This window comes from Centropristis striata, chromosome 21, assembly GCF_030273125.1.
Source record: "Centropristis striata isolate RG_2023a ecotype Rhode Island chromosome 21, C.striata_1.0, whole genome shotgun sequence".
Lineage (NCBI taxonomy): Eukaryota > Metazoa > Chordata > Actinopteri > Perciformes > Serranidae > Centropristis > Centropristis striata.
Window position 1 is genome coordinate 15,178,920 of NC_081537.1, and position 25,752 is coordinate 15,204,671.

Consider the following 25,752-nt stretch of genomic DNA (forward strand, 5'->3'; position numbering starts at 1 on the left):
GGAAAAAGGCTCATTACCATAGACCAGGGATGGGCAACTGGAGGCCCGGAGGCCGCATACGGCCTGCACCCTCACTTAGAGTGGCCCTCAGTACAACTACATGCATTTGAGCATGAAATCTTAAAAGTGCAGTGTTAAAAATGCACAAAATTACTTCTTGCAAGTAATGTTGGTCTGCTGTTCTTGCACTGAAAAAAAAAAGAAATAACAATAAAGTGGTTATTTTTATTTGCTTCAAACCTTTTGTATTCCTATTTATACTGTTACACATGCATTTGAGCATGAGTTATGTTAAGTTACTGCACTGTAAACATATTTAAAATAGCAGTTTCATCATATCTGGTTAAGTGCATAGTCCTGTGGCCCTGTGGTAGTGTCCATGATAAATTGTGGCTCCCCTCATAGCATTTAAGTTGCCCATCCCTGCCATAGACTGTATGCTCATAACAAGCTTTGCCAAAGGTATGCATTTTAAATTATATATACACTTCATGTCTACCAAGTGGGTGTTTCTGAAATTTGTTTTATTTTATTTGCTAATATTGAGTATTGTAAAAATTAACATTAATTCGTGAATGTCCATTGACGTTAGCTTAAAAGTTTGACATTAATGAGATAGGTCTCAAACAAAGTTAATGTTATCTTGTTTTGTTCTTCTAAAAATGTCATATAAGTGTTAGTATATTCAGAAGACAAGTGGCTTGTGGAAAAATATTTATTTTTCTGCCTCTGGAACGAAAGAAAATTTACATTTTATATTTTTCGCTAGCATTTAGAAAACTGGAAAATTAACGTTAACGTTAGTTCACGAACGTTAGTTGACGTTAGCTTAACATTTTGCGGCAGTTTGGCTCGTGTTCGCTGTCATATATATATATATATATATATATATATATATATATATATATATATATATATATATATATATATATATATATATATATATATATATATATAAACACAACTTTCTTATATCTATGGTCACTGTCATAGATATCCATGGTCGCTGTAGCTGTTGCCAGATCTCGCGAGATGTCCCAAACAAATTAATTTTCTCTTAATGTGTCCGTCTGAAAAATGCCATGTCAGTGTTAGTATGTTCAGAAATGTCGTTTACGAAAAGTATTTATTTTTGCTTCCTCTGGACCGAAGGAATCGGTCATAATCTGTGCTCACTTCCACTTCTCCCATCCCACCCAATCAATAGACTCAGGCACCTGCGGTTATTACACCCAGGTGCAAAACTCCTGCTGTAACACTGTGGAACACCTGTGAATTTAGTCCTTGATTACAGGCCCTATACCTTGCCATGCTATTAATATATTCTTATTATGGGGGGTTACTACCCATTTTTGTGTATGTTTAAATATATACTTAACTTTGTTGTCTGTTAGGTTGCGTAACGTTATATCTTTTTCTTTTATGACTATTTCTTCTTGTGCACTTGCCCATGGCCCTTTTTTGGATAGTACACCGGGAGCTGAAAACCATAGTTAAATCCTTTGTATGTGTCAACATACTTAGCTGATGAAGCAAAGTAAAGTTAAACTATTGCACAATGTATTGCGCTTTTATGTCATGGTGTCATGGCGAGATGCCCAAAGTTGAACTAGCTGTCCAACTCAGGATCATGACACATATACAGTGACATCTGACCTAGCTGTCTCTCTGTGTCACTCTCTCTCTCTCCGTCCCTGAGACAGACAGCTCGACCCAGCCAGTCTTCTAGCATGGTACGTGGAAAGGGGTTGGTCCATCGTGGGACGTGGTGTCAAGTAAGAGACAGTTTCAAAGTTTCACAGTCACAGAGCTAAGTTTACCACCATCAGAGACGCACTTCCACAACCGTCTGGGAGTCACTGCCAGATCCTTGACTAAACTGTTGCCTGCCTGCCTGCCTGCCTGCCTGCCTGACCCTATTTTCTTATTATTTCACCTCTTTTGATATTTTTTCTGAAGGTGTTTTGGAATAAAGGATAAGCATTCACCATGCAGTCCTGTGCCAGGTGTGGGTTTGTGGTCTACCCAGCTGAGAAGATCAACTGCATTGACCAGGTAACATAAAGGGGGGTTGAGATTGTAAGGAAGTTTCTTGTGTTTTTTGAGCATTTTATCTGTAATCTAAAATTCAATATCAAAATACTTAAAGCAGCTGTTAAAGTATCAAGAAAGTCGGTATTAACATCAGAGTACGTTATAGCTTTCAAAAGAGCTGAGGCACTGGATTTTACATTTTTCAATCAAATTCTTTCAGATTAGCATTTGTCTCCTGAATATGGCAACAATTAAGTTATTCCCTGGATGCATTTGAAAGAAATACAACACAGTGGGTCTGTTGTATTTGATGCATACTTCTGACATTACTTGTAAAATTTTGATCGGTCTGAGCACATCATTGGTATAAAATGAGTAACATTTCGTCCTCACTGAAAGATTACTGAAAACTGAATATGCTACACCCATTGTTAGGCTGTCATATTTGCAGCAAGAAGAACATCCACGTGGCTCTGATTGGTTGCTGCTATAAAATTGCATTATTAAAAACGTGTGAGATGAAAAGTAAGAGGTCTACAATTTAACAATCACATAAAAGCTATATTTAAAAACAAGTCAGCTAGTCCAGTTGGAGGATCGTGCTGTGATTGCGGCCGTTATTTTTGGGTCTTGTTTAATTAAAGCTGTCTTATTAATATGTTATCGGAAATGAACTGTCCAAGTTTTAAATTTTTTCTGTGTCCACCTGATAAACTGGAGTGCAGTGTAAATTTACAGGTCAGAATTCCATTTGAAGGATCTTCTTAAATTATGTGATTTGTCTTTTCTTCTGTCAGAACTGGCATAAAGCGTGTTTTCACTGCGATGTCTGTAAGATGGTGCTCACTGCCAATAACTTTGTCAGCCACAAGAAGAGGCCATACTGCTCTGTGTAAGTACTAAGCATCAGAAATAATAGATGATATCACTTATTATTTGGGCAAAACTGATCAAAAATCTTGTGTGCAAAAAGATTCCTCCTCGAAAATTTGTTTGCATAAACGTACAATTTGTAATCGAAATGTTGACCATTTTTTCATATGACATCCTTTCAGACACAATCCAAGGAACAACACGTTCACGAGCGTCTATGAGACCCCCGTCAACATCAACGCAAAGAAACAAAGCATGGCGAGCAGTGAGGTGAGATGATGTCACATGCAAAAACACACAAGCAGCAACATGAGATGAAATATTTCAGCCTTGGTCTGAGTTAAGGTGTATTGTTGACAGGCTGACATAAGTCACTGTCTATGCAATGAGTGAAATGCCCATTTATCATTGGTTTGTCATGACATGCTATTCTTAGGTAATTGTTCAGGTTTATTAAAAGGACTGATGCATGCCAAAAGCATTCAAATGATATTCTTATTCAGTGCAACAATGTACTTGATGGGCACATTGTTTTTATATCCCAAAATACCTGGAAGTTCATAATTCTGTTTTTCAGCTCATCACACAAAGCCACAAACACAAAGCTATTGACCTACAAACACACATACTTTACAATCAGAAATCTAAAGAGCTGACCCATATGTATCCATTAATGTCAGATCTAAAAAGGTCTCATTCCCTGATTACTGGTGACAGAGGAAGGTGGACGGCTGCTCTGAGTCCATGGTGACGGCAGTGGTGTGGAATGGAGAGTGCGGCTCAGGTTATTTCTGTTCCTGTGACAGAGGCAAGACAACCCCCTCTGCTTAGCCCACTTTATGCTTTGAGGGGCTAAAATTATACGTCAGGAAAAACAGCCTCACAACCCTTCCTCTCCTCTGCCTCGCCACCTGTTCCCGTCTATCTGTGTCTGTCTGTGTCTACGAGTTCATGCAATGCTCTTATGCTTATATTAGCAATGGGCTAGCAAGCTCATCAGCTGTTTTCCACCATTCGAGAGATACAGGACTTAACTTATTGATATTTGATCTATGGGCTGACTTAAGACCATACTGAGTGACCCTGCACCGTGCCACTGAATACCCTTAGGAAATCTTGCTTTTCTTAAAGGTATTCTGTGACATTCTCAGAAAATCCTTGTTATTAATGACACCGGTTGCAGTTAATGATCTTCAGTCAGCATCCCATGCTTGCCCTAGAGAGTACAGAGACTTGGGGAACATGATTGACCGTCAGGTCCATGGCTTGAGGCTGCCCTGTCTTGCATCACTCTTGGCTAGTAGAAAGCAAATGCTAGTTACCTGTGCTTTGTACCATTATATAATTTATGTTGGCTAACATCTACACCGGTCCCTCCATGAATCAAATTCCTTGCCACTGTTTACCCTAGATATCTCTTGATGATCACCAGATTCCCGTTTCGCTAGATGGGCAACACTAGATTTTCAAGGAACTCAGGAGCACACATAAACGTTGCATGCTTTTGAGAGCAATGAGACTCCGGAGAAGTCACTCTGATCCCCCGCAATAAAGCTATTCTTATATTAGTTTTGAACATTTTTACACCTTAAGGGTCATTAGCAAACAGCTCAGAGTTTCATCACTCAGTGCTCCTTTCTGGATCTTCCCTAGCAGGTCCATCTTCTTGATTGGAGCATCTCAGTTATTAATAACAGGACACTAATATTATCCTTTCATCATTAAGCATGTGAGCTCAGGTTTCATGGCTGGAAGTTGACAACACAAGAATAGTGTGATGTTGGTCTCTGTGGATCTAAACGCAGGATAATATCAGTGTGGGCTGAAAGTTTTTTAGTATTTTGTGTTGATTTCATGCACCCAACTGCCAAGTGGATGATGTAAACATGTCTGCCTCCTGTGTGCATGTGCAAATGTGCGCTTGCCTGCGCTTAATGCTTGTCATCCATGTGCATTTGTAGCTGAAGTATCGTGAAGATGGCGAACGCTTTATGTCCACCTTCCACCAGGACATGAGGTCCATGGAGCTGGAGAAGGCTCGCCTAGCCAATCAGATGGCCAGCCAGGTGAGCTCCCAGCATAGCAACTGACCATTACAGTCAGTTAAAGGGAGTTTCAGCCTTAATTATCATTTTTACTGAGATTTTTAGAGGCTAAGTAAAGCAGGTTGGATGGCTTATTCAACAAGGTTCCACAGGCATGAAAGGTAAAGTATTACCTGTTTTGCGAATGTCCGGAAATGATCAAGTTTTTCCCCCATATCCAAACAGGCATTTCAGTCTCAGTCTCAGTTCTCACAGCAGCAGACATGGCAGTACTCAGGCATGGTGACCAATCAGGAGATGGTAACGATGTCTCAGGCCCAGAAATCTATCAGTGATGTGAGTACACTTGTTTTTTCTATAAAACCTAAATATGGTTTTGTGTCTTCATATAAGGAAAGAGGCTCTGTGTCTGGTGTGTATTGTATAGATGTCTAACAGACAAAATGGAACTCTATTTTACATAAATATTGGTTAAATGCTTTGACTGATTTTGTGCTTCTTTGCCAGGTGAAGTACACAGAAGAATATGAGCAGTCAAAGGGGAAAGGCAGCTTCCCTGCCATGATAACACCCGGTTACCAGGCTGCTAAGACAGCCAATTCTTTGGCCAGTAGCGTAAGTGAATTTTTTTTGTTCAAACAGTACCAACCAACTAAATATTTTAGCTGTTTTTAGATGAATGTGCACCTCTGATAGTGGTGGTTGTGACTTTATAATGAGCCAAATCAAGTTCTTTGTTTTCGTTATTTGCAGCTGGAATATAAAAAAGGACACGAGGAGAGAGTTTCAAAGTACACCACGTTTGTGGACCCTCCAGAGGTGATTCTGGCTAAGAAACAAGGACAAATTGTTAGCGATGTAAGCTTTAAGCCTTTCATGATGATTTAATGATATTTTAGTGTGTTGTATCTTACCTAAGACCAATATCATGACAATATGAGTACTATTAGCCTGTTCTCCTGAAAACTACATTCCTATACAATGAAACTATATATTGACAAATACATTCAAAACTGTATTTTTTGCTGTTGTTGTTTTTTTTTATTTATCACAAATTCATGACTTTCACCTAGAAAACTGCTATTAGTGTCCCATGTGAAACTAAAAGTCAGCATTGGCTTATTTGAACTTACTATGTACATAAGTTACTCACACAGTGTACTTAACTTATGCCAAGTACATAATAAAATACTGAAGGTACTGAACTTACCTATGTAACTTATGTAACGAACCATGATCTTTTACTAAAACGTATCAAGTAGTTTTGTTTCAATCACAAAATTTTCCATGTGTTTAAACTGTGCCCCTAATGCCTCTAAATGTAATTGAAAATGCAGTTTTCTTTATGGGAATGTTATTTTTAGGAGACAGGGTTGACATTATGCAATATTTCTTTTACTATTAACATTGTTAACTTAAAAATAAGATAGGTGTGTGTCTGAATCATGCCTTTCTTCCTCCAGTATGCCTATACAGAAGAGTATGAGCAGCAGAGAGGAAAAGGTAGTTTTCCTGCACATCTTACACCTGGATATCAGATGTCAAAGAAGGCCACTGAGCAGGCCAGTGATGTAAGTTGCCAATATAAAAATGCACTTACATGGTACACAGTGCATCTACAATTTATTATTGTTTTGTTAATGGTTTGTTAATGGTTTTCTGTCATAACAGATAAAGTATCGTCAGATGTATGAACAGGAGATACGGGGTAAAGCCAGTACTGAGGCAGCAGTAGCTGACGCAGCACACGCCAAAGAAAATGCAGAGAACTTCAGCCAGGTAAGGAATTTATTTTTGCTGTTTTAGTGTAAAAGCCTCCTACAAAAGGTGCTACATAATCATATGCTGTTTAAAGTTTATTTTCCTCTTTAATAACAGTGGACAGTAAATTAAAGAAAATGAGTCACCTCATACCTAATTTTTTTAAACACTTCTATTATCCTGGAAACCAGTTCAATCTTCTGATCTGAAACAAACACATTTACAGAAACTGAAAGATGTCATCTGTAAAATGAAGCCTGATACATGCATTTTGATCTTACACTTCAGTACACTACACTACAGCTTTTAAATTTGGGTATGCCAAATAGGTGAACATTCACAAAAAAGGGTGGGTGTTAACAGCCAAGGTTTTGGGATTCCAGCCAACAATGATGTGTTAATATGATCGACACATTAGCCCATACAATTTAATTCAAACCCAATAAAAACTTTTATGATTCTATTTTTGGAATTACAAACAAATTATCCCCTGTTTACAGATTGCCTATACTGAGCAGTATGAGCAGCAACGAGGCAAAGGAAGTTTCCCCGCCATGATCACTCCCAGTTATTATCTTGCAAAGAAGGCTCAGGAAAATGCAAGCAATGTGAGTATCAACCTGACAGCAATTTTCACAAACTTGTGCTTATAAATATATTCTAAAAAAGCTTGAGCCTGTATTGTTTGTTCAACCATGTGAAGTGTTTGTAAATGCTGTCAAAACATAACAGAGTGTTGAATGTAAGACCTGCAACTCCATCCGTCATCTGGCCTTGTCATCACTGAACAGAATAGATGAGGGATGACAATCATGTTGTCATTCTTTAAAACTCTCCACAACGACAAAATTAGACCGTGTGTGTGCATGTGTGTGTACAGCTAATCTCCTGATCCTACAGAATCCCAACATGTTGTCCTCCTATATAAACTCAATCATCTTTCATCCGTTTGCAGCTAAAATACAAGAAGGACTTAAACAAGATGAAGGGCACCTCACACTACCATAGTCTGACATCCGAGGACAATCTGGCTTTGAAGAACGCCCGAAAGATCAACAAGATTGTCAGTGAGGTGAGCTTGTTTGTCATACTCTCAAGGCAAAGACCAGACTGCCTTTTATGGTATATATGCAGCTTAATGACAGAACAATAACAGGTAAACATGCTGATGCTCAGAGTGTGTGTCTGTGTGTTTAAGAGCTTGAACTATCGGCCACACTGTGTCAGTTTTCAGCAGACATGGAGCCACCCAACTTGAATTTTCGGCATCTCTGACATAACTGTCCGGTGTGGTTACAGCTTACCTCCAAGGCCACGGGACATCCCGTCAAACTAATGTTACCTCACACAGAGACACTGTGCTTGACTATTCTGAGCCATAGCAATATGATATAGAAATGACACAATAGTTTTACGAGCTTCTGATTTAGCTTGAAGGTTTAAAGGGGACCTTTAATGTTTTTCCTCATTATATTCATCATATATATATATATATATATATATAAATATATATATATATATTTACGTCAGGGAAACCTGTAAACCGTCTGTTTGCAGATGTTGTTAATTTCTCTAAAGTTTTAGATCGCATTCCTGCTGGAAGAGCCCAGTCTCACTCCCAACTCTTCAGATACTGATGGACAGGCAACAGACTTTTAATTATCTTCAATATAAACCAATCTATGGCATTATTAGATGCTTAGAGTAAATGACATAAAAATGAGCCTGAATATGAGAACATTAGGTTCCCTCTAAAGGTGACACAATTCAGCCTGTGTCGTATTTTAGTGGTATGATGTCAAGGTAAATGGTTTCATGCTGTCATTTTTAAGTTTAGCAAAGCATATTTTAAACTAAAGGTTTGTCTCAGTGACTCCTGAGTTATGGCGAGTGTCAGTGATGGTGACTGATTAGCAGGCAGACACTTTATATTTAGCACATAACAAAGTGCCACAAAGGAAAAGCCCCGACTGTTCAATAACAAAAAAGGGGGTTGCAGTAAAAATGTTACAACAGCTGTTTTATTTTATCTTGTTTTCTCAAAGGTGGAGTATAAGAAGGACTTGGAGAATACCAAGGGACACAGCATCAACTTCTGTGAAACACCACAATTTCAAAATGCTGCAAAAGTCGCCAAGTTCACAAGTGATGTAAGTATGACAATTGGCATAATTTATTTCACATTATTGCTTTTAGAAATCTATAAATTATAAATAAATGCAACTAACCTTTACCATAATGTACATGTCACAGGGACAAATATGTAAATGTATGTTTATGTTTATGACTATTCTGCATATTTATCTTTCTTTATTTCTCTCAATTTTTTAAAAGAACAAATACAAAGAGAAGTACACCAGCAACATGAAGGGCCACTATGAAGGCTCAGGAATCGATAAGAGGACCATGCATGCCATGAAAGCCAGGAAACTGGCTAGTGATGTAAGCCTTGTTTTTCCTCAATTTATGATAATATAGAGATTGAATTTATAGATTTATTTTAATTCTCAACATCCCAAATTGGCTCAGCTTTGATTCAGATTTGTAATTAAGAGCTATCATGACGGTTTGGATTTTAAATAACTATTCTTCCTCACTTGCCATTCATTTTTTCCTTTAAAAAAAAGCATAGAAATGATCAGTTTTTTATTTATTATATAATATGTGGACTAATGCTCACATTAACTCATGGACGAATGATGTAACTTGACAAAAGATAATTCCTGTGCCAGTATTATCACTGATATAGTCTTCTTATGAATTTCAGATTTCTTATAAACAAGGCTGTGAACAGGAGGTGGGTGAATACAACTACCCAGCCACGCTAACACCAGGCTACCAGAGCCAAAGGAAACTGGACCCACTTAAAGATGTGAGTTCTTTAAATCAATTCTCTTTTTTACAGCAGAAGGGCAATGTTTAGTGCAGATGCAAATTGCATTTTATAAGTCTGATTTATATTGTTTTCTCTCCTGTGTTTATGACTCAAGAACAGGTTTTGCCAGGATAATCTTTCCGTAGGATCATCTTACATACATTTATTATTTCTAAAAAATGTTTCCTATGTGACTGCAGAAGAACTACAGGCAACACATTGATCAAGTCAAGTACAGTCAAGCAACAGACACACCTGAAATTGTTTTAGCAAAGAAAAACGCACAGCTTGTCAGCAAGGTAAATAAACGTATTAATAATGATCGCACCAACTTTACCAGCACTTTTCAGCTGCATGCTGTACTTAATAAGCAATGGGTTCACTGATGACTTTGTGTTTTATTTGTGTCTTTTAGCTAAATTACAAAAAAGGCTATGAAGACACCAAACATCAGTACACACTGTCCCAGGACCTGCCCCAAATCAAGCATGCCAAAGCCAATGCTGCCTTGTGCAGTGATGTAAGTCAACACAGCGACAGTGTGTATAGTTAAAATGTACCCGTCTGGACTCATTCAGACAGTTACAGACAATCACTCCTCATTCATCATGTGATAATTTGATCATTTGAATTTGTCACTCCAGATAAAATATAAGGAGGAGTGGGAGAAAACCAAGTCCAAAGCCTGCGACATCGGTGTGGACGACCTGAGTGTTAAAGCAGCTAAGGCTTCCCGCGACCTCGCCAGTGATGTAAGCAAACACACACCCTTCTCCACACTTCAAGGAGATGTAATTTTAGTGAGACAAAGATAATATCTAAGCAAAAACTTAAGTGGGTTTAATCAAATGTAATAGCTGGCAAATGTAATTAAGTCAGACATGCATGTGTTTTAGATTAAATACAGAGAGAGCTACAAGAAGGAAAAGGCAGTTGGGGTCAACACGTGTGACTCAAAGACTCTCCACTCTCTTCAAGTGGCCAAGATGAGCAGCGATGTAAGCAGAAGTCATTTCAATGAGTATTAAGATGCTTTTTTCCTCACATGTAACACTTATTGCAGCTAAAATATATGTGCTGAATAAAAATGAATCCTTCACTTCAGATTGAATACAAGAAAGGCTCCAAAGAGAGCCAGGCCCAGTGCAGTCTTCCTCTGGACATGATCAACCTGAGCCACGCCAAAAAGGCTCAGGCCCTCGCCAGCGACCTGGAGTATCGCACAAAGTTGCATGACTATACTGTCATGCCTGATGACATCAAGGTCCAGCAGGCCAAAAAGGCTTATTCCCTGCAAAGCGAGGTAAGTGACAGGAGAAAGGCCCTAATCTGTAAAAACAATCTGAGTCAAATAGTAAATGCTATACCAGATATTTCCCCTGGTTAATGATTATTTTTGCTGCTCCACAGAATCAGTATCGTTCAGACCTGAACTGGATGAAAGGAGTGGGCTGGGACACTGAAGGATGTATGAACATTACTCAGGCCAAGAAAGCTGGAGAAATGCTCAGTGATGTAAGTACCATTATGCGTTTGTGTGTGGACATTTAAGTTTGTTAATTAATGTTAAACCATGTTAGACATACTGTTTATCTCCTGTCCCTACTGACCTTTTCCTCAGAATAAATATCGTCAGAAGGCAGACAGCATCAGGTTCACTCAGGTGGCGGATGATCTCTCCATCAAACACGCCAAGAAGAGCCAGGAACTGCAGAGTGGTGTAAGGTCTTCTCTTTAAAGTTGAAAATATGTGTTGTAATTATGGCAGAGTCTCATATCACATGGCTGTCTCATTGTGATTTTCAGCTGGCGTACAAAGCAGACACAGAGCAGATAATACACCAGTACACCATGACAAAAGATGAGCCACTCTTCAGACAGGCAAAGGCAAACGCTGACCTTCTTAGTGGGGTAAGTTCAAACAATTTCATCCCAACGAGCAGATATATTATGACACTGTGTGTAGCTCCTCCTCCACCTTTGCCATTTTTCTGCAATATTTCAAACTGATCCTTGGAAAAGCATTGTATATCCATCAGTATAAAGGCAAGGTGATGCAGGGTTCTTCCTTTTATTTTATTTTATTTTATTTTATAGAAAGTGTACAAGAGCAACTGGGAGAAGCAGAGGGAAAAGGGCTTTGAGCTGCGTTTGGACTCTCTCTCTATACTCAACGCGAGAGCCAAAAGTGACCTGGCCAGTGATGTAAGTTGTGGCAAAAATAGTCTGCCTCTTTAAGGTTGGCCCGAGGAGAAAAGTAGTATTTTGTGTGCTATATTGTATAACATATTTATAAATACTTGAGTATTTGTGGATGTACATACCTTTAAAAAATCCATAGATGGACTTTTTGATAAAAACCACAAATATATTGTCACATTGCAGGTCAAATACAAGGAGAAGTATGAGAAAAACAAGGGCAAGGTGCTTGGCATCAAGTCTGTCAGCGATGACTCTCAGATGGCCCACTCTGCTCTGGCCACCAAACTACAGAGTGACCGCAACTACAAGAAGCACTATGAGGACAATAAGACCAAGTACAGGTGAGGCTCTTGACCATGATGTTTTGAGAGAAAATGTCTCAAAATTATTTGTTAATTGCATACCGTGCTTCACAAATATTCCACAGTTTGCAACTGAGTTTTGCTCTCTTGGAGGTTGTTTTTAAATAAATATGCTATCATTTCTACAAATATGGACCATCGCGATGTTCACTACATTTTTGCTTCCTTATTAACTGGATGAAATCAATCTCGTCCCCAGTGTTTCTCTGGATATGATGAACATCAGCCATGCCAAGAAGGCTCAAGACCTGGCAACCGAGACCAACTACAGGACTTTCCTCCATGAGTACACTACTCTGCCAACTGACATGAAAGTTTCCTGGGCTAAGAAAGCTTATGGACTACAGAGCGATGTAATACATTTGAATAACAATGTGTTTTATGCTAAAATGATTGATTCACTACAGGACTGGGAAAAGTTAAAATTGTGTGTGTCTGTATTTAGAAACAGTACAGGTCAGATCTGAACTGGATGAAGGGCGTCGGCTGGGAGGCTTCCAAATCTCTGGATGTCCAGCAGGCGAAGAAAGCTGGGGCGCTCGTTAGTGAGGTAACCTCCAACGCTGTGACCCAGAATGCACTGCTAAAATCAGCTGCAGGTTAAAGGGATAGTTGACTTTTAAGTGCCGTTGTTTGAGGTGCTTCTCCTCATCAGTTTATTATCTATAGTAATTGACATGTCCCTTTAAGGGGTGATATTATGGGTTATATTTATTAAAAAAAGTAAAATGTCCTCAACTATGCGGTCAAATGCAACAGTTTCCTTTCTCAACCTTCATTAACATTTCCCTCATTTATGTTTATTCTATTGGAAGTTAAATATAATTTGAACCAATTACCATGCAATGTATGATTAACCACACTCAAGAGCTATTTATAAATGGAGAACTTTCTAGGTAAATTAGCACAAAGCATGAGAGTGTGATAAGCATGACTGCGTAACATGCAACTGGAAGGCTAGGTTTACAGCTTAGGTCAGAATAAATTTAAAGAGCCATGGACATTTATGTTCTCTAAAAAGTGGGTTAATTATGTGTACAACACCCAGCTATAAGAAAAGACCGGACTGATTATAGTAACTGAAGCTGTTACATTTTTGACATTACAGATAACTTTGATTTAAGAGTCTGTTGAATTTCTATAGATACGATAATCTAACCGATTAGTGTCCTGTCAACTCCTTCCTAAATGTTTTACCTCTTTGTCGCAACACCCTTCTTATCCACAAACTCTTATAATGTATGCAAATGGGGCTAAAAGATATTTATATAGTGCAGACTGTAAAATGCCAGACTCTATTCATAACCTCTTCATAAGTAGCCACTTATTTTTAAGTGTCATTCCAGTCATGGTAACCGACATTAGACCATGAAATGACAGTACATAAATAGAACAGAGCCTTGAATTCCCTTCCAAGCTGATTAGTATATATGTCTCTGTCTGTCTTAAAAAGATCAGTTGCTCTTGTTTAATTTTTCCAGTTAAGTTTGTTAGTTCACTTGTTTGATATGATACTGTGCCATCCACTGTTCATCAAATGCATGTGCATAAGATTTTCTCATCTCACCATGACAATCTTTTAATATTTATCTCTCCTTTTTTTATGTAGAAAAAGTACCGTCAGAATGTGAGTGGTCTGAAGTTCACCAGTGTTGAAGACACTCCAGAGATGGTCCAAGCCAAACTCAGCAACAAGCTTGCTGTTGATGTAAGTTCAGCTCTTATTTGTTAATGCACCAGATAGAGTATGCAAGTAAAATGCAGTAAATGTGATCATGTGTCACCGAAGAATATTATGATTTGTTGCTATACTTAGACATGCTGGCAGAACCCCCAGGTACAGCCAGACACATACATACTTTAAATATGTGGTATAAAAATAGACAGAGGTCAAATAAAAGCTCAGTAATACCTTGCTTTCTTTTCTACAGAGGTTGTACAGGGAGAAGGGTGAAAACTTGAAGCACAACTACACACTGAGTGGAGAGCTGCCTGAGATGGTTCAGGCCAAACTCAATGCTATGAACCTCAGCGAGGTAAAACCACATTAACGAGATATGTAAAATCCATCAAAAAGCCAATCAGTCCCTCCAGTCAGATGCCTTTCTGTGTGTGAGGTCTTCTTTGTAGAACTGAGTTTATACATCTGTGCATTTTCAGAGCTGTTACAAGGAATCTTGGACAAAGTTACGTGATGGCGGTTATAAGCTGCGTCTGGATGCCATACCCTTCCAGTCTGCCAAGGCATCTGCAGAGATCCTCAGTGATGTGAGCATGCAACTTCTTGTTATCATGTCATTTATGTTTTGGGGTTTTTTTTACACAAAAAGGAGCATATTAGTTAAATACTATCTTTATAATGGTACCGCTGATACAGTGTCTCTATGATGGTGTTCTTTTGTTTTTGTTCAAAAGAACTCTATGGATAATTTGGCCTCCTGAACAAAAATGACAAATGACAACTTGTGCCTCAAAAACTTTTACAAGCATCTTACGACAAACATCTTGAAAGTAAATGATTTGTCATTTTAGCAAAAGTACAAAGGAGAATTTGAGAGGAGCAAAGGGAAGATGATCGGACTGAGGGGACTGCAGGATGACATAAACATCGCCCACTCAGTTCACGCCAGCAAGCTACAGAGTGATGTAAGTGATTCTTAACTATAACTCAGAAACAGAAAAGGGAATCGAATAATATATATCATATAACACTCTATCTCTCTTTCCCCTCTCCAGATCAAGTACAAGCAGGACTCTGCAAAGGAGCTCTCAAAGTTCAACCTGTCCATGGACATGCTGGAGGTCTCCCATGCTAAAAAGGCCCAGTCGCTGGTCAGTGATCAGGACTACAGGCTCACCCTGCATGAGTACACCACTCTGCCTGATGACATGAAGGTGCAGGCGGCCAAGAAAGCGTACGCTCTGCAGAGCGAGGTGAGACAGAAAAAAAAATCAGATTGATGAACAGAACTACAGATAAGAGGAAATATACATATTTTTTATTTAAAGTGTTTAGCCTCCACACAAGGCAGTGTCACCTAATTGACTTTTGAGATTTTTAATACAATACATGCAATATTTCACTTTAGAAAATTGTTGCGTTCTTGATCTTTGTCTTGTTTATTACTGAAAAAAGCAATTGCTCCAACTAGATGTTTCATTATTGTATTTTTATGCGTTTGTCACAGAAACTGTATCGCTCTGACCTGAACTACCTGCGTGGCGCAGCCTGGATCGCCACCGGGGCTCTGCAGATTGAAGGCTCCAAGAAGGCCACAGACCTCATCAGTGATGTAAGATACCTTATTTTGTTTTGTTTTTAAATTTCTTTCTTTCTTCGTTTTTTTTTTTTTTTTTAACTTTATTTATTTTGTATAAAGAAGCTTGTAGTACTTATTGTTGCTTGACTACATGTAGGTCTAGGTCTTAAAATAAATAAAATCTTCAGTATAATAATAACTGTGAACATATATTGTGTGAGCAATAACAAATTATTTCCTCTGTGCAGAAAAAGTACCGTCAGCAGCCATACAACTTCAAGCACACCTCTGTCGCTGACTCTCCAGATATCGTCCATGCCAAGCTCAGTGGACAGATCACAAATGAAGTGAGACAGGGCTTATTGTTCTGTTCTAGTACCCTTTGCCAGGATTTTATGTTTTTATGTTGGGTCAATTAAGTGTTACATGTGAGTCCATTTGTTTTATGACCACATAACTGTTCTATATCTCTCTCCCAGCGATTGTACAAAGAGAAAGGGGTTAATGACCAGCATAACTACACTATAACAAGTGAACGACCAGAGATCACGCAAGCAAAGATCAATGCAGCCAACTTTAGTGAGGTAGTTCAAATTTCTATGACCTGTGCACCATACAATATACTGTAAACATATGTGACTTTTTTCATTGTGTGGGTTATTTTATGGTTGAAGTGATCATTGTTTTTTGTCTCTCTGCTCCAGGTCAAGTACAGAGAGTCCTGGAATACTCTGAGGGCTCAGGGCTACAAACTCACCATGCAGGACATCCCCTTCCAAGCTGCCAAGACCTCCACAGGCATCGCCAGTGATGTAAGATCATACTAGACTTGAAAACCTTATAACTCAAGTCAAAAAACACAATGGTCTAATTAAGTTTAGAATTTAGTTTTTCTCCAACACCTCTCTGAGTTAAAAATATGCATTCTGAGCATTAGAAAAGTATCCTTTATTGCAATGATTTTACATAGAACTGCAGTAAACTACAGCTATTCCTTGTCTCTGCAGAACAAATACAGACATGACCACCTGCTGGAAAAAGGGAAGCACATCGGAGTCAAAAGCGTCTCAGATGACCCGACTCTCCTGCACTGCCTGCAGGCGGGCCGGCTGGCCAGTGACCAGGAGTACCGCAAGGACGCTATGACCACAAGTGGGCAGTACCACCTCACCCCAGACATGATTCACCTGGTGACAGCTAAGAACGCCCAGGCCCTCGCCAGCGAGCAAGACTACAGGAAGAGACTGCACGAGTACACGGTGCTTCCTGATGACATGAAGGTCAAGTGGGCCAAAGCAGCGTATGACCTGCAGAGTGAGGTGAGAGGTGTGGACGAGGAGGCAAATTTTTGTGAAGTGATTCAAGTTCTCTAACACATTTTCTTTCTTTATTATTATTTAATGTCCAGAAACTGTACAAGTCAGACCTCAATTTCATGAAAGGAGTGGCCTGGGACGGTGTGGGTGCACCTCAGCTGGAGTCGGCTAAGAAGGCTGGACAACTTATAAGTGATGTAAGTAGATGTTGTCAGATAAAGTACAAGCCTGTTGTCACCAGTTTTACCAACCTCATGATATTATGACAAAATAGCTTAATTCTATTTTACATATATATTTTTTGTATTTTATAATTTCATAATCATCAAAATCATCAAAATCATAATCTTGCTGCAGGTTGCTAAATGGCCTTTCTTTTGTAATATTTTGATGAGATGTTCAATAAGATAATGTAAGTTTTAATTTACTGAACAGGTTCTTTATCTACAAAATGCAAAATGACTACAAAAAGGAGCATAACAGCCACAGAACAAATAAAATGACCAAACAATTACAAAGAATCACATAAGAACAACAAAAAGCAGCTAAACTATTGTTAAGCATGTGTGTCTTGCTCAATGTAGGAGAGGTGGTGGGGCCTGTTGCATGTCTGTGCCAATGGGCCCATTGTCTCATAATCCACCCGTGCCACTGACCATATTTACTTTTTCAGCCACAATTCTGAGCCATCTGTATTTTCTGGTGTTAAAATGTGTTGGTCTTCCTTCATGCAGAAGAAATATCGTCAGCTGCCAGACAGTCTGAAGTTCACCTCAGTGACTGACTCTCCCGACATTGTCCATGCTAAGACGAGCTATCAACAGTGCAGTGAGGTGGGGTGAAAAGCTAAACATGTGCTCAGCTATGTTTCTGTTATTCTAACTGTAAAATCCTAAACACAAACATAGTGGATGTTTTCTGATGTTAATGATGTTATTACTTCTCTCCCTCCTGTCTCTTCACTTCAGAGGCTGTACAAATCTGGAAAGAATGATGATATGCATAAATTCACTTTACACCCAGATGATCCAGACTTTGTCAGAGCCAAGATGAACGCCCAGCAGATTAGTGATGTAAAACAATCCCCTAAGATTTTCTCACAATCTTAAATACAAGCAACATATTTGGAAAAAATGCATTGAAAGATGCCAATATCACTCTGTGTCATTATATCTTGAATGTTCTCCCACATAGAAAGTTTACAAGGCATCTGGGGAGGAGGTGAAGACATTGGGCTATGATCTGAGGCTGGATGCTATTCCCTTCCAAACTGCAAAGGCCTCCAGAGAAATTGCCAGTGATGTGAGTTCATGTGATTTCAGTTCAGTTTGTGTCAAGATTGTAGTCCCTTCAGTCTTTTTTTTTTTTTTTTAGAAATTAGGATTTATAAGCAGCTTTTACTGTGTATGTACCTTTGTATTTATTTTGTGCATCACAATGGGGTGAAGACAGAGTTGGGCCTTTTTTATCTCCTATGTCATTCCCAAGATTTTACATTTACAGTCCCCTATTTTATATATTCACATCATATTCAGTTATCATTTTTATGCTGCAATAAAAACAGTACTTCCTCCCTCCTACAGTTGCGCTACAGGGAGTCCCACCTGAAGGAGAAGGGCCAGCAGGTGGGCCTGCGCTGTGTGGAGGACGACCCCAAGATGGTGCACTCTCTGGCAGCCAGCAAACTCCAGAGCAACCTGGAGTACAAACGCCAGTCCAAAGAGGACCGAGGCCACTACAAAATCCATGCCGACCAGCCTGAGTTCCTGCAGGCCAAAAAGAGTCAGGCTCAGGCTAGTGACCTCAGCTACCGGAGCAAGCTTCACGACTACACCTGTGATCCTGAGCAGCTCAATGTCAAGCATGCCAAGCAGGCCTACAAGCTGCAGAGTGATGTATGTCATGCTGCACGTCGAGTATATTATAAACATTGATTTTCAGATGGCTTTGTTACAGCCAGTGTTATCCTAAGGTTGCATTTTAGCCAATCTTCATGCTACTATAAAGCAGCTGTAGGTCAAAATCTATCCTTAAATACCTTTTTAATTTTTCAGTTTATTTTATGCTTTCATGGTGCATATCCTTACTGATTTACTACTTATTTCTGTATCTGAGTCCATACATTTTTCTGCATTGTATTGGAGGATAACTCCACCATCCAAGAACTTGTCTTGTAACATAGTAGACTTCTCACATATTGATTTTACCTACTTGTTGCTTTCTTTTGTTGCAGGTGAACTACAAATCAGACCTGAACTGGATCAGAGGAGTGGGCTGGACCCCTCCCGGCTCCCACAAAGCTGAGCTGGCCCGCCGAGCTGCAGAGCTGGGGCTGGCTGAGGGAGTCAGCACTGACGAGGCTATTGCAAATTATCAACGCATGATGATGGTGAGGGATGAGTAATTTACTATGAATAAACTTTTTAAATACAATATACAGTGCAGTTTCTTTAAAAAAATGATCCTGTTAACTTTATCTACGTCCTTCTTTTAGTTGCATCACCAGCAGCAGATGCAGCAGCAGCAGCAGCAGCAGCAGCAGACTTCAGAGCAGGTGGAGACCAGCGAGGAGATTCATCAAGGCGTCAACATGGATGCTATGGAGGTCCTCCACGTTAAGAGGAAGAAGACCATCCAGACCGTCCAGAAGAAGTCCACCACCAGCACAACCTCGTTCAAATCCATGGAGAAGAAGTCCAGCAGCACCTCCTCCACCTCCTCCTCATCGGCTGCTCTGCAGAGCACTGTCAAGACGTCCATGTCTAGTAAAGCTGCTGCGATCAAAGAGGCGTAGATCAGAGCAGGTTTGTTAGATTATAAAATTTCTACTGTAACAAAGTGTGGTTCACTTTGCAGCTGGTGTTTGTGGTATCTACTTTGATGAAATGACTCTGTAGTTACATAAGATGCCACAAAGACATAGGTATAAAATGTAGTTTGAATTATTACAGAGGGGATGAAGCATGTTGAATCAGGACAGGACTTGTTAAGTTAGTATAAAGGATTGTCTACATATGTAATGAGCAAAAAGGAATTCAGAGGAAACTGTTTTAAGATTTGTTGCTAGGTGTTTTTTGATGTTTTATCAAAAACTTCTGAATGGGTTATAGCACTTCTAAAGGACCATGTTCAACACCAGCTCAGGCAGAAACATCAAGTATAGCAAAACTGAATTCAGGTTGTTTCAAGACAAGAGTGACAGCATTTGAAGAGGAATGTTTTGTTTTTGTATATTGAGTGTGTTTAGAAGATATGAAGCTGGACTGCAGAAGGATTTTTTTCATTTGTTTTTTTAATCTTTAGAGATAAACACAGGCTGCAGGTAATGAACACGGCTCAAACCTTGTTACAGTTTTCTTACGAGGTCTGCTAATCTCATGCACTTTGAGCTAGGCTCAATGAGAAAGAAGTCTAGGCCTACTGAAATGATGTGCGGTCTACATTTTGTCTGGCAGGTTCAGCTTTGTATCAGTGCCCCTTTTAACTCAAAGCTGGGCTGGGAGTAAATGCTTGGTTTTATTGCTGATAATAAACTGTATTTTTCAAGCCAAAGTAAGCTGAAATCTGTTTTTTCCTCCAAAAATTAAACTTTTTTTTTCCAGTGGTATTTTCCACCACAGCAATTACTGAACTAATGTAGGTCAGTAATTTTGCTTTTGATCCAGTTGGTAAATTGGTTGACGTTGGCATAGACACCAGGCTTGTTCTTCTTAGCGCAGCCAACACCCCAGCTCACCACCCCGGTGATGTAGTGTGTGCCATTTTTCTCACACACCAAGGGCCCACCTGAGTCGCCCTGTAGAGATAGAAAGATCAAGTTAAGAATATAATATTTTCTTTAGAAGACCTCTAAAGAAAGGATTAATACATGTAACTCTTGACTTGAAACATAATATCTTCAAGTTTGGATCACCCTTTATTTAATACAAACTGTTACATTTAATACCGGGCAGCAATCTGAATGCAAAAACAGCCCTTACATGTAGATTATTCCCATTCATAAACATACAAACCTGACAGGAGTCGACGCCTCCCTGCAAAGTCCCCGCACAGAACATGCTGCTGTCCAGTACCTTTCCGTAGACTTCAGGAGTTTTGCATCGCTCGTCAGAGATCAGGAAAACACGAGCATTCAACAGCTGGCTGGTGTAACTCGCTGAAAAGTGGAAATCAGAGCAAATTTGAATGAGAACAATAAAACAATCCGACAGAAAGATCTAAATTGTTTTTGTTTTTTTCATGGAAGACATCTTGACATGTCACAGGTGGTAAAGCAAATACTAAAATTAACAATGGCTGAATTCCATTTAGTTTCAGTGTTATTAGTAACACAACAATTCTGTTTTTTTGGAGCCAGGAGTGAGCATATTTGACTAAGAGGGTGGAGCTGGAGCAATTTTGAGAATAAACTCATAAAGTGAAAAGTAAGGACATTTTCTAATAGACTTCTATACAAATGACTCTTTTTTCAACCATTGGAGTCGTCCCCTGCGGGCTATTAGAAAGATTACAGCTTTAAGGAACTTCACTGATCAGGCCTGGAGGCGTTTATCAGGCAGGGAGGGTCTAATATAAGATGTTATCCTGTTGCATTATGGGAAACGTAGGTTCTCGTATTTTTTGCAGCATAAACCAAATTAGGGACTAAATATTTAGATATCTTGGCTTCTAATCTTGGCATCAATTTTAACCATTCCATCTCTACAAGTTCTCAAACTTTATGGAAATGCAATACTTATTATTTGAGCAAAATTATTTGTTTATTTGACATGGATAGACTTGATGGTAAATGGCAATTACAGTTTTCAGTGGCTCCCCATCCAGAGATCACACACTCCTTTCCATTTGGGAAGGCCCCATCCGGTAGACACGCTGCCTTCACAAAACGGGTTTCCTTGGCGCAGTAAGGGCTGTCCGTAACTTTGAGTTTAAGCAGAGCTACACAGGAAAGGGACATTCATTATTTGATATATAAACTAATAAACTGCTCAAATCAGGGAAGCTATATTCCTAATGCATTATCTGAAAAAAAGGACAAAAGAAACAAAATGAATACTGCAAATTTGTTAAAACTTCAGCTAACATAAGTTTAACAATGCACTGCGTTGTGTATACTGTACATGTTCACAATGTGAAATAGAGGCCTGAAAAGATGCTTAACACTAGCTTACACAAAAAATAAGACAGCTGCCAAATCTGCATATCACATATGTTATGCATAGAGTATTGTTTATAAGTTAAGAATGGCATTCAGTGGTGGAATGTAACTAAGTACATTTACTCAAGTACTGTACAATTTGGAGGTAGTTGTACTTTACTTGAGTCTTTCCACACATGTAACTTCATACTTGTACTTCACTACGTTTAGCTGCCGCTTTAGTTATTTTTTCAGGTCAATGTTTAACATGAATCAATTTAATATGATTATGCATGTTTATAAATTAAAACACATAAACGTATATTAAGTAATTAGAATTAGCCCTACCTGGACAACAGTAAAATGCTGCTTACGTAAGTCCATAAAAAAATAAAATAATACAATAATTTATTTGGAATATATATAACAATCTGAGTAGGTACATTTTTGCTTAACAAGTGCTTTTACTTTTGATACTTTAAGTACATTTTGCTGCTGATACTTTCGTACTTTTACTGAAGTAAGGTTTGAATGCAGGACTTGCAATTCTGAGTGGAGTAATTCTGCAGTATGGTATGAGTTATTTAGCTTAAATAAGGGATCTTAATACTTCTTCCACCACTGATGGCATTATATTCAATAACTGTGACAAACCAATGTCGTTGTAAAGAGCACTGGGTTCTTCCCTGTAGTTCTCATGGACAATTGTTTGTATTACAGGGATGGTCTGGTCAATCTCCTCCTGTTTGTCTAAGTTCACTCCTCCTAGCACCACTTGGTAATCATTATCCTGTGAACTGTAAGAGAGAACAAAAGGAGAAATGTATTTTTTAAATTAAATTGAAAAAAAGAATCAAACGTAAATTGCATACAAACAAGTGAAAAACCTACACGCAGTGGGCAGCAGTGAGGACCCAGCAAGAAGACAGGAGGATCCCACCACAGTCGTGCATAAATGGAGAGGAGGATCCTTTGGATCTGATCTGCACGGACGCCTGCCACGGGTGGGCACCTGGGTATGCCTTTTTCCCCCCAAAAATCCTGCTGGTGCGAATAGGCTTGGATATCCCACACTGGGAGAACTGGGCAGAGCCTGGTACTGGTTGAACTGGTGTTGGTGGAGTGGCTGGGGCTGGGGCTGAAGAACATCAGAGAAGACTGAGCCAGTGCGGGGATACAGTACATATAGTGTGTGTGTGTGTGTGTGTGTGTGTGTGTGTGTGTGTGTGTGTGTGTGTGTGTGTTTGGTGTGTATGTGTGTGTGTGTGTGTGTGTGTGTATGTGTGTGTGTGTGTGTGTGTGATCACCTGCAGAGCATTTCTTGATTTTGCAGTATTCCCATTCTAGTCTGCGATTCTTTTTAATGTAACACCAAGGCATTTCATCCCCATCCGGGTTCCTAAAATGAAGAAATAATGGCACTACTAGAATACACAAAGACATTTTCACAGTTATGAGTTTGTTTTAAATGTGTTTACATCCTTTTACAGAAAGCTTCAACAGAAAAGTACCCGAGAGGATAAGTATTAAAGTTTGGTAATGCAAAGCAGCAATGAAATGTGTGGCCTAGAAATAACTCACAGAACTCCTCAGTTTTCACTGGGGATGTTGGCCATTAACAACACGGCAACACTCATGACTAATTGGACATGGGACGCAAGCACTGGCTGACCACCTTGTCGCTGGCCGCCTTTGGTGAGGGTGTCTAGTGTGAGGCCGAAACACTCTATGATCCATTGGTACACTACTGGTGATGCATTTCCCAAATTATGTCAGGCTTACTGTTCAAGAACTCTTTAACGTGCTGGCACAAAGGATATTAACATCTCATCCTGTGTTTCTCGAATCTGGCATTGTCTAATTTTTCTGCAAACTCATTCAAAAAGAATCATTTCCGAGACTGAGTAAGTGCTACACATAATGGCTTAAATGTTTAAAACTACTGAGTATGATATGACTATACCTGCAGTGGTTGTTATATTCCAATCCAGTAAAGTCTGGGTATGTGGTGAAAGGATCGTCCCCCTGTGACAAAATGAAATTGGAATGCCAGTTCAGACACTCCTGCCCATCCACTGTAATACTGGCGACGCCCCTATATGTCTCTCCATTTCCTTCATAGCAGTCAGAAGGAGCTGAACAAGAAAAAAATATATATTTTTGAAAGTTTTTGGGGGGTAATAGATGATTGGTTATTTGTTTTCTTCGTAAAGTCCTTACCAATTTCACAGAACTTTCCAAGAAATCCACTTGGACAATGGCAGCGTAAGCGGCGGTTCGCTTTGGTGCACGAGCCTCCATTCTGGCAAGGATTGGGTTCACAGACAGACACTGATATAGACACAACATAAACTATTTTAATATTGCATAACAGCAGGGGTGTATGAAGAGTTTCTGGGGCCCCTTGTCATATTAGCCACCACATTTTTTCCCCTACTTTATAAAATCAGGGTACTAAATGTTAAATTCATCTCAAACAAAATTTTGATTTTATGAAAGATGCTCACGTGTCTTGCAGTCGGGGCCTTGGTAGGGAGGATTGCACTTGCACTCGTAAAAAGGAGGTTTCTTTAGATTGACCACACAGTCACCACGACCACATCTGATGTTCTCGCAAACATTTCTCGCTAAATAGACCAAAAAAGTAATTAAATGCAAAAGTTATCAATGCGTGAACCTGGTGCATAAACATTAAGATATTGCAATGAATTTTACTGATCCTCAAAGAGATTACTGTTACAGTTTTTATAGCCAACTAAAATAGACTGATTCACCCAAAATAACGACAATAGTAACTCAGAATTGAAATGAAATATAAAAATAAATCCTACTTTTTTGACACATCTTCCCAGTGTAAGGCTCAGGACATAGGCATAAGAATTCTGTAGCAGATTTTGCCACGCACGAGGCACCGTTGAAGCAAGGGTTTGGATCACAAGCACCTGGTTAAAGTAGTAAAGTAAAGTATGAGTCTAAATGTTGAGAGGTAACAATGCACGATCACAGAGTTTTCCAGGGGACCTACCGGATACGTCCAGGAGGTCAAATAACCAGTCGTCGGAATACCAACTAGATTCTGGGGGTTCAGTTGGGTAATCGTCTCCATAGTCCCAATCTGCAAAGTTCAGAGAGCTGTTTAAACACTGGAGTTATGCAACAAAAAGCCAGACTTTCATCAAAATTAGTCATCCATTAAACTGAATCAGAGGAAAGAGAAAAGAGCAAATTCTAACTGCATTGCATGAGGTTGGAGCACCCTTAAGCAAAGCTGTAGAAGCAACTTTTCACAACAATTCACTTACTTATAATATGATGTAAAACTTAGAGTTTAGTTTATATTCCTAGTGATTATGATTTCAGAGTTTATGAATATGTCCTGTATACTGCAAAAGGATAGTACAGGAATAAACAGTGGAGCTGCTGAAGGTTTGTGAAGAGCTTTTTAAGCCACATTTCAGCTGAAGTTTAAACTATATTCTTAATGTTAAAATAAAATAACAAATAGAAACAAATAAAATAAAGCTGGACTGTACCTTGTTATTTAAAAAAAATAGATCATTTTAAATATTCACCACATTAAAGGAAATTGTGCAAATTAGGCAAAAAAGAAGTTCAGAGTTTTAAAGCTATAGTGAGGATGAAACTAGAAAATATAAACCACTGGTAATGTTATGTTGTGATAGCTTGTCTGAAAGGGTTCTCAATAATGCTCTGAATAAAACATGAGGTCTCTCCTTTTAAGACAAATATCCTTAAGACAGAAAAATCAATTTAAAGCATTAAATCACAGCAAATTGTGCAATTAATTTGTTGTTGTTTTTTATCAATTGACAGGCTTATGAAAAATCACAAGATTTTAATAAAGTAAACCGTTAAAAAGGTTAAAA

The 25,752-nt window shown here is 39.0% G+C and overlaps 2 protein-coding genes across 2 annotated transcripts; one reads left to right on the forward strand and one right to left on the reverse strand.

The window, feature by feature from the left end:
* The first annotated feature begins 426 nt into the window (after positions 1 to 426).
* On the forward strand, positions 427 to 20,091 carry nrap (nebulin-related anchoring protein). Its single transcript, XM_059324799.1, has 45 exons — positions 427 to 462; positions 1,704 to 1,775; positions 1,960 to 2,055; positions 2,832 to 2,926; positions 3,090 to 3,177; positions 4,869 to 4,973; positions 5,178 to 5,288; positions 5,460 to 5,567; positions 5,706 to 5,810; positions 6,416 to 6,523; positions 6,624 to 6,731; positions 7,214 to 7,321; positions 7,669 to 7,785; positions 8,759 to 8,863; positions 9,048 to 9,155; positions 9,481 to 9,585; positions 9,789 to 9,887; positions 10,004 to 10,108; positions 10,233 to 10,340; positions 10,485 to 10,586; positions 10,694 to 10,891; positions 10,999 to 11,103; positions 11,210 to 11,308; positions 11,395 to 11,499; positions 11,686 to 11,793; positions 11,974 to 12,131; positions 12,352 to 12,505; positions 12,598 to 12,702; positions 13,762 to 13,860; positions 14,084 to 14,188; positions 14,313 to 14,420; positions 14,685 to 14,798; positions 14,889 to 15,086; positions 15,341 to 15,445; positions 15,661 to 15,759; positions 15,892 to 15,996; positions 16,117 to 16,224; positions 16,420 to 16,731; positions 16,821 to 16,925; positions 17,463 to 17,561; positions 17,697 to 17,801; positions 17,923 to 18,030; positions 18,312 to 18,623; positions 18,962 to 19,117; positions 19,223 to 20,091. The coding sequence occupies exons 3-45, from the start codon at positions 1,990 to 1,992 to the stop codon at positions 19,520 to 19,522; spliced, it is 5,421 nt and encodes a 1,806-aa protein (XP_059180782.1). The 5' UTR covers positions 427 to 462; positions 1,704 to 1,775; positions 1,960 to 1,989; the 3' UTR covers positions 19,523 to 20,091.
* Positions 20,092 to 20,229: 138 nt separating this feature from the next.
* LOC131959589 (hyaluronan-binding protein 2-like) lies at positions 20,230 to 25,047 on the reverse strand. Its single transcript, XM_059324798.1, has 11 exons — positions 24,891 to 25,047; positions 24,697 to 24,807; positions 24,373 to 24,492; positions 24,086 to 24,196; positions 23,829 to 24,000; positions 23,173 to 23,264; positions 22,757 to 23,003; positions 22,520 to 22,662; positions 21,529 to 21,666; positions 20,742 to 20,884; positions 20,230 to 20,524 (listed from the first exon to the last, which is right to left on the reverse strand). Exons 2-11 carry the CDS (start codon positions 24,707 to 24,709, stop codon positions 20,360 to 20,362), a joined length of 1,344 nt encoding a protein of 447 aa, XP_059180781.1. The 5' UTR covers positions 24,710 to 24,807; positions 24,891 to 25,047; the 3' UTR covers positions 20,230 to 20,359.
* Positions 25,048 to 25,752: the final 705 nt, after the last annotated feature.